The sequence below is a fragment of the Mustela nivalis genome (assembly GCF_964662115.1).
Source record: "Mustela nivalis genome assembly, chromosome: 1".
Classification (NCBI taxonomy): Eukaryota; Metazoa; Chordata; class Mammalia; order Carnivora; family Mustelidae; genus Mustela; species Mustela nivalis.
Genome location: NC_139020.1, coordinates 4,012,854 through 4,021,675, shown reverse-complemented (window position 1 = coordinate 4,021,675; position 8,822 = coordinate 4,012,854). Strand labels below are relative to the sequence as shown.

At 58.9% G+C, this 8,822-nt stretch overlaps 1 protein-coding gene across 4 annotated transcripts in view; it reads right to left on the bottom strand.

Moving 5' to 3' along the window:
* Positions 1 to 1,777: 1,777 nt before the first annotated feature.
* TMPRSS2 (transmembrane serine protease 2) overlaps positions 1,778 to 8,822 on the bottom strand; it is a 302,633-nt gene continuing 295,588 nt past the window's right edge. For all 4 annotated transcript variants that reach the window (XM_082721983.1, XM_082721982.1, XM_082721981.1 and 1 more), the window contains 6 exons: positions 8,594 to 8,765; positions 7,256 to 7,431; positions 6,250 to 6,345; positions 4,418 to 4,560; positions 3,822 to 3,974; positions 1,778 to 3,246 (listed from right to left, as the gene is read on the bottom strand). In XM_082721983.1, the coding sequence (XP_082578109.1) occupies positions 3,235 to 3,246; positions 3,822 to 3,974; positions 4,418 to 4,560; positions 6,250 to 6,345; positions 7,256 to 7,431; positions 8,594 to 8,765 (752 nt within the window). In that variant the 3' untranslated portion in view covers positions 1,778 to 3,234. The remainder of the gene's footprint in view (positions 3,247 to 3,821; positions 3,975 to 4,417; positions 4,561 to 6,249; positions 6,346 to 7,255; positions 7,432 to 8,593; positions 8,766 to 8,822) is intronic.

The window sequence follows — 8,822 nt, the reverse complement described above, 5'->3', positions numbered from 1 at the left end:
GTGTAGACTGGCGGAAAGAGAGAGAGAGAAGATGCATCCGAACCAGGGCATCTTGTCGACCTTGCGGGGCAAGGGCGATACCAAATTATTCACTTTTATCAATACTGCTGTTTTCACTTTCCTCTGACTAGTATTTGGGGTTTTACTTATATTAAGTAAATTCATAAAGGTTTTATTTATAAAGGTTTTATTCTGAGGATTTTATTTATTTGAGACAGAGCGAGAGCAAGAGCGCGAGCGACAGCATGAGCAGGGGAGAGGGGCAGAGGGAGGAGAAGCAGACTCCATCCCATGCTGAGCAGGGAACTCAAGGCCGGACTCGATCCCAGAACCCCGAGATCATGACCTGAGCAGAAGGCAGACACCCAACCTACTGAGCCACCCAGGTGCCCCATGAAGATTTTAATACTAAATACCAGCCTCTCCCTAGCTTCAGCATTCTGGCTAGATCTTCCAAGTGAAACCAGCCTCATCCACAAGTAAAACCACTCACACGGCTTGGAAACTAGAACTGAAAGGATCGTCCGCTGCCAGCCTGTGTGGACACTGGAGGACTTGTGACCCGTTATTCGTGGATCCTTTATTTGAGAATCCACCTACTTGATAAAATTTATTTGCAGCTTCAAACTCCACACTCGCACGCTTTGGTGGACGTGTGCAAAGTGGCCAAAAACGTGAGTGGCCCGACGTGCCCGCTTGAGCCGAGCACAGGCAAGGCGAAGCCCTGCCCTCTCGCTTCAGCTCTTGCGGTCCACAAGCGTTCCTTGGGGTCTGATTAGTGCCACGTTCCCAGCATTTTATTTTCACTGGTGACTCTCGCAGTTTCAAACAGCTGCTTAGGTGCTGTCCTGAGCCCTGGGCTGTGATGTAATTCACCGGGCAAGCGGGCATGTGGCTAAGCTTCTCGAGGATTCCTGGTGCCATTGGCCGTGAGCTCCGTGCTACTGCGTCAGTGTGTATTCAGTGAAGTGCCTTTACACAGACACCTGCAAAACAAGGTCATGAAGAGACCAGCTGACAAAGACCAGAGGCTCCTAGGCACCTTATCCAGTCCATTTGTCCCCTGGAGGCAATGATTTGCTACTCACTAAACCAGCGTTCCTGCTGGTCTTCAGATACGTGATTACCATGACTAAAAGACTCAGCTCTATTTAAGCGTGTTGCCTAACAAAAAAGACCTATTTTACTTTTTAATACTTTTTCTGTAATTTTAGCACATCTTGATATAATGAACACAGTCACCTGTCGTGTATGTAGGACCCACAGGATCTGCGCCATGCAAAGGATGTGAATGCATTTCTGTTCTCGGGCAGAGAAAAAACTCATCCAGTCTTTCTCTCTGGCTCAGTCCCCAACTCCATGGGGCTGGAGTCCAGGAGAGCTAAGGAGGTAGCGCTGCCCCCAAGAACTGAAAGGGACTTCGGGAAGACAGCTGTAAGGGACAAGACGCTGAATGCATTTTTGGACAGGTTGACCCTGCAGAGGGCTGTGTAGGATAATGGGCAGGGAGGTCTGGATGAAGGAGCTGGGTCTCAGGGCCTGAGTCTCAGGAAGCTGGAGCCACAGGTGATGCCCAGGCAGGAGATACCGCGGGTCACCTCCGACAGGCCAGCCCTGAGGGCTGATGAAGCTAATCGTGCCTCACCTCCACCCTCAGACCAGCCCCCTCGCCCCTGCCTCTGCTGTGCAACACCTACCCAGCATCACTGCCCTCCAAGGAGAGGCAAACTGGTTCTGTGTGCCACCCAGATCTCCAAAGACTCAATGAACGTTTGGCAAAAAAAAAAAAAATGCATAATTTATTTGTACAATATTTCACAACTGAATTTACAGTTTAAAAAAGATACAAAAGAAGATACAAAGAAGACAAACAGTGGTCACAGAAAAAGAGGTTAAGGAAGGAACACATTCTCACCACGACAGTGCTTTTGGAACATCTGACTTGGGGAGCAGGCAGAGTGCCAAGGGTTGGGAAGGCCCCTGAGATGCTGCCGCCCAGGAGGCACGCAGATCCCGGGAACGGGGCCCCACGACCTTCCGCTTCAAGGTGAAGCCCCAGCGGTAGAATCCTTCCTTCTTTTCTGGGAAAGCAGCAGGCCTGAGCAAACGCAGAGCCTTGGAAAGCAGTATTCACAGCCAAGAGCCCCGGAGCCCCGAAGCCCCCACTCGGCAAACCACGGCCCTTCCCTCCCTGGGAAGCCTGAAGGGCGACAGGGGCCTCGGGGAGTCCGGAACGCCCCTTCCTCTTCTTCGTTGCTGGCCCAGGCACTGCTGCTCAGCACCTGTGTGTGGGACGCTCTGCAGAGCAGTTCAAGTTGGCCACTGTCTTGCGCTTGGCAAGGACGATCACTTCAAAGAGCCAAACGCAGCAACTACTTCCGAGGCGTGGGCCAAGACTCCGGGAGCACTGAGGTAGTAACACGTAGAAACTTGACATGCAACAGTGTATCTTCAATCATGCATCCCTGATTTCCCCTGGGGTGACCTCGATTTGCATGTGATTAGCAGGCTCCAGAGGGTCCGCAGGGCACCCCATTCTCCAAGGAAGAGGGGGTTGGAGAGCAAGGCTAGGTCTCCCTCAGGGGCGCCCCACCCCATGCGCAGTGACCACCAGCCCAGCCGTGCTCAGAGGTGGCGTGTCTGCAATGGCTTTCCTTGATCCGAGGGCTCTGTCCACGCTCTTGCCCTCGCGAGCAGGAGCAATCTTGTCTTCAGCCATGAAGGGCTGGTCCCCTGGTTTCCAGCCACCACCCGGGGCTGCTGAGAAGGCACTAAAAAATGATCAGCAAAGACCCCTGTGGGTTGGCCAGGGGTAGCCCTAACCGGCAGTGACCCCAGAAGCTTGCCCTGACCGTCCCCCCCAGATTCCTTCCTGTCTATTGCCAGCCACCCAGCAGCTGAGAAGTCACTAGCCCCAGGTGCATCCAGAAGTGGTCCCCGCAGTGGGTTCAGGAGGAAGATCCCAACACGGCAGGCTCCCACCCCCTGTTCTGCACTGGCCCTAGGTGCCCACACCCCGCTGGGCCCTGTCACCCCTTTCAGACGAGGGGTCAGGGAGCAAGGGCCTGTGGCCTGCGCAGAATTGTGGAGAGCGCCAAAGACAGACAAAGCCACTATTTAATAACAATGAAAGGACCTTCCAATCATTTCTAGAAATACACGATGCCCAGAGAATGAAGAACCGGCCCCTTCACTTTCTCACGGACACAGTGCCAAGGACACAGGGCACATGGATTAGCTGTTTGCCTGTTTAAAATGGAAGAAAGAAATGTTATTTCTTCAGCCATAAAAAAGGTAGCCAATTGTTGTTTTTGTTTTCTGCTAGACTGACTTCTAACCAAATGAGCGAGTGAGGGGGACCAACAGATATTTATTTCTCCTGTCGCAGGAAGGTCAAGGAGTTGGGCGGGCCCCCTCTGGATTGATTCAGGAAATTTTCAACTTTCCGTATCTGTGGGCCCTGCTCCTGGGCTCCCAGGGAAGCTGTACCCCAATTCCGGTCATTACCACCTCTCCTTATATCCGGGAACTCCCGCTGCGCCCCCAGCCCAGGGCACAGAAATCTGGCTCGCTCTGCTCTCTGCCTGTCACCGCAGTTGGGTAGGGGTCGTCTAGGGATGCTGGGGAGCAGACCGGGCGGAGCCCACCTAGGAGGCATGGTCTGCAGGGCACGGGACAGCCCGGGGACAGCGGGCTCTGACTCGGAAAGGCTCCTGGATCTTTGCAGGGAGCCATGCGGACTGCACACCCACACCCCACAGACTTCCGGGCTCTGACACCAGACTAGGAGCCCTCGGGGAAGAGGGGGACAGGAAAGTTACCCTCATTTGTCGGTAAATCCAGTCCGTAAACACCGTCACGTTTCCGTACACGCCTGGCCTGTTAGCTTTGGCGCAGCCCGATCCCCAGCTCGTGTCCCCAATCAGCCACCAGATGCGGCTCTTCAAAGTGACCAGGGGACCTCCGCTGTCACCCTGGGGGACGCAGCAAGGGCAGAGGTTCAGACCACAACCCGCGCACACAAGCGGCCACGCGCCGAGGGCGGGGGTCGAGGTGGGCGCCCCGTGGGAGTCACACCTCTGCAGGCGCGGGTTTCGAGAAGGGACAGCACTATAATTCGCAGAGACCACGTGCGGGTAACGAGTCTGCGGGCACCAGGCAGGAGTTACCAGCTGCTGACCGTACTTTTAAATAGTTTAGAAACTTACTTCTGCCCCCGCCACAAGACGACGAAATAACCCCCGGGGGCGCTCGCGGGGGGGGGGGGGGGCAGCACGCGCGTCCCCAGCGTCAGCACCGCGCATGGCCACGGCCTGAGGAGCAGGAGCGCGCTCGGGTGCGGGAGCGCGGACGCCCCTCCCCCTCCCCCTCCCGCGGACGCCCCTCCCCCCACACCCCTCGTGGCATCGGAGCTCACCTGGCAGGAGTCGGTGCCTCCCCGCAGGTAGCCCGCGCAGATCATGGCCGGCGTGACCAGGCTGTTGTAGACGTACTTGCTGTTGCACCGCCAGGGCTCGATGAGCGGCACCATGACCGCGTTCAGCTCGTCCGAGGTCTTCCCTGAGGGGACGAACCACACGAGCTGCCGCGGGCCTCCCTCCCCCGCGACAGGACACCGCCGGGCCCGGGCCCTCCCCGCCCGCCCTGCTCCTCCCGAGCCCTGTCTGTCCCGGGGCCGGGTCAGCCTTGAGGCAGGTGCTGTGCGCTCGGTGCTGCCGGCTGCGGGTGCTGTGCGCTCAGTGCTGCCGGCTCCGGAAAGCCATCCGCGTTCTAGAATCTCCTCTCTCCACCCAGCCACGCGGTGTGGGGCTCCCTCCTCACCAGACCCTTCCTAGGCGGCCCCGGAGCTTCCACACACTGCCCCACGTCTCGGCTCCCCCGCACGTCCAGCGTGAGCCCTTGCCGTGAGCCCTACAGCTTCCCTCCTGCCTTGACACCTCCACACGGCTGTCCTCCAAGCACCACGGGCTCCAGGAGCCAAAACAGAGCCTCTTCCTGCTCTCCTCAACCTCAAATGCTCCTCAAATGCTCACCACCCAGTGGCCCCCGCTCAGGCCATGGCACGACCACCACCACCACCACCGCTCCCCCAGGGCTCAGATCACAAAGCACAAAGCTGCTCTCCCTTCCCTGGGTCCCTCTCCCGCCTCTGCGGACATCCACTCCATCAGCAAGATGGTGGCTCCGTCCCAAACGTGCATTGGTGTCCCCCGCTCCAGCCCACCACCCACGGCTGAGCTGCCAACTGGTCAGGCAGGACCACGCCACGCTTCCCCACACTGGGGTTCAGCCCCCTCCTGCCTGCATCCTTTGCACTCCCCAGAGAGCCACCAGATTACGTCATTCTTTTTCCAAAATAGGATTTATTTGAGAGAAGGAGCACGTGTGCGAGCAGGAGGAGAGAGAATCCTCGGTTCGACTCCTCTCTGAGCACGGAGCCTGAAGCGGAGCTTGACCTCAAGACCCTGAGATCATGACCCGGGCCGAAATCACAAGTCAGATGCTGAACCGAATGAGTCACTCCCGTGCCCCTGTTCTTCCCCTTAAAACCTGCCGATGGCTTCCCATCTCACGCAGAATAAAAGCCAGCGTCCTCCCCATAGCCCATGAGGCCCCGCATGGCCCACACCTTCACCCCGGCTCACCGCGCCCCAGCCACACCGACCCTCGTCTCTTAAACAGCCTGGTCATTCGGATCTCAGCTCCAATGTTGCCTCTTCCAAGAAGCCTTCCCTGACCACCTCTTCAAAGCAGCCAGGCCCTCGCTGTTACAACTTCCTGCCGTTTGATAGCCCTAATTCCGTTACCTGGTTCCTGGCTGGCCACATTCTGCCCCCAGACACCCACGAGAAAATGCGGACATTATTCGTCCTGTTTCGTTCTGGGCTGTGCTCCCAGCCCATGGGAGGCGCCCCACAAATCCGTGCTGATTTCCTCATCTGTCTTGGCCGCCGCGAAGCCGGGCACACAACCGTAGGCTCACCCGCGGTATCTGTGTTCACACCGGACGCTGGGTGCCCGGCTGGCCTGCCCCTCCCCGACACGCACCCCCACGCTGCCCTGCCTGGAACTTTTCCGCTTGCTTTAGAGGAGGTGCACGTGCGCCGCACACACTTCTCACACGGCCGCGAACCACGCGTAAGATGCCTCCTCGCACCACTAAGCGCTTGCAACAGGAGGGAGCAGAACCAGGATTAAACCCGGGACCTCCCCCTTCCAAACCACATGCTGTGTCCCGGGGGACCTCACCTTTCTCGTGGGTGGCCCCCCACCCGGAAATCCAGCAGGACTGGTTCGGCTCCAGCATCATGCCGGGGTTGGGCAGACACACCGGTTTCACTTTGTCTGCTCCAGAAGAGAACACACGGTGAGCGAGTCTGGTCTAACCGAACGCTTCCTGCGACGGTCTTCCCCTGGCCCTTCCCCACCTGTGCGCGGCGGGGCCGGGTAGCGCCGTCGCACAGATCCCAACGTGTTCGGCACTCCCGCTTCCCGCCCCTGCACCCCTCCTTCGTACAGGCGGGGTGCTCCCTTCTCTGGAGTTACTTGCAAATGGGATTACTGCCTCTGAACATTCACATTCGGCGAGCTCCCCGCTGCACCTCGGAGGCCCCTGCCGGACACCACCCCCACCGACCAGCTCCTTCTAGGTCTAAACCGTATCCCAACTTGAATCCAAACACCTCGAGGGGAGGGACAAGGCTCTGCCTCGTCTGTACCCAAGCGGGCTGGAACATTCCGCAGGGACCCTTGCACGGACTACAATGGCCAAACACGAACCCAAGGGGAACCCTGCGTGTTTTTTACTGTTGTAAACTGTGAAGGGTCTTATTTTGGTGGGGGTCATGTGAAAACGGAAAAGTACTGACAAACGTTAGACCAGCAGTTCTCAACTACAGGCGATGTCTCCCCAAGGTTGTTTCGAGCGACAGGACACACTGCTGTCACAGCGGAAAGGTGCTGCTGGCCTCTGGGGGTGGACGCCAGGGCTCCCACTCCGTGTCCCACCCCGCGCAGGAGGGCCCCGCAACCGAAAGCGGCCAACCCCGAATGTCCATGGGGCTGTGGCTGGAGCCCCTTCCAGACTTCCGCGTGCTGAAGAAATCATCGCTCTGTAAGGGGCAGGACGCCCCGCGAGCCAGCCCTCCGCACCCCTCCCTCCGGTTGGTCAGCACGGCCCAGGGTTCGTTCCTATCCACCTCTGTCCTTAAGATGCAGCGTAAGTGGCGCGCGCCTCAGGGACACCGGGGCATACCGCTGAACGTCAGAGGCGTCTGCAACTTCATTAGAGCGATGTCGTTGTTCTTGGTCTTGGAGTCGTAACTGGGATGGGAAATCACTTTCCCCACTCGGTATCCGTGTCCGTAGAACATGAAAGACTGCCTCAGCACGCCCGCGAAGACCGTCCAGTACCGGGGGTTGTTCAGGGGTCTGGAGGACAGAGCCCAACGCCGCTCAGTGTCTCGGCAGCGCGAACATGAAACACTCAGGTGGTGACTGCAGAAGTCACACGCCGGAGCCAGGTGTCCCAGAGGGGCACGACCCTCTAGAAGCTACGTGGGAGGCCAGCAAGCTGGTCCTGGCTCTCCCATCCCTCGGCCCCTCCCCTCTACGTCGCCACGAGCTCCTCCCTCCTGTGCTCCACACCAGCCTGCAAACCCTCCAGGTGCTGAGACACTTTCTCTTGGGCCAGATGCCTCCAAAACGAGGCTTCACACCTCCTTTCTGGCGGGACAGAGTCTCACCTACCTTTATGTGGTAAGCCATCTTCTGGCATACAGTAGGTGCTTAATAAATGTGCACCAATGTCTAGACTCTAGGTCTAACAGCCATCTGGGCATTAGCCTTATCGAGGGGTTTCCCTTGAAGAGAATCCCGGATCCCGGCAGCCGTCAGGAGGCGGCGGGAGAAGGGAAGGAGGGAGACCTCGCTCTGTCCACCCTCCCCACAGCCCCGGGAGGCGGCGGCTCGCCTGTCCCGCAGGGGTGCAGAGGGGACACGGTGGTCAAACACCTTGTGTGAACGGCCGAGGCCACACAGCGGGGAGATGGCAAGGCTGGGGCCCAAGCCGGGCACAAGCTCCCTCTGACTCAGAACAGATCTGCTACATGAACTTTCCTCCCAAATTCGGATGCGACCAAAAAAACTCTGTTTAAAGGAAAAGGCCAACACTGTAAATGCTGGCCACCCTCCCCGCTCCCCACCCATCTGTGCAGGCACCACCATCACCAAGGCTGCCTAACTGCGGGGCCCAGGGAACCCCGGGCAGAGCAACGCGAGGTCCTCCAGTGTGCCGTCTTGAGGACAGGCATCCAGGAGAGACCAGGCCTCCCGAGGACTCAGCTAGGATGCAGGCTGGAAAGGGTCCTGCTCCCAGCAGCCCGCCCAGAGCCCAGCATGCTGGGGCGCCCGCAAGCACCCGCTGGGGGGTGGGGGTAGGCTTGGCTCTGCTGCCCACGCACGAGCCCACCGGACCCTCCAGCAGCATCACGAAGCGGGTGCCGTGCCCCATGTACAGGCCAAGAAATCAGAGCTTGCAGGGGTCCCCCTAGCCCCAAGCCATGCCCGAGACCCCCTCACCCTATGGACTTACTCCTCCACACAGTGGGCGGCTGTCACGATCCACTCGGGGGTGATGATGGAGCCCCCGCAGACGTGGGTGCCCTGCACGTGCAGGCTGACCTGCCAGGGCCAGTCCCCCGGGGACGCGCTGCTCCCGCCCACGATCCGGCTCTGGCGCATCGTCTTCCCCGCGACCCCGCACTCTGAAAGCGACAAGCACCGTGCCGTGGGCACCAGCGGGGCCGACCCGCCGGCTCCAT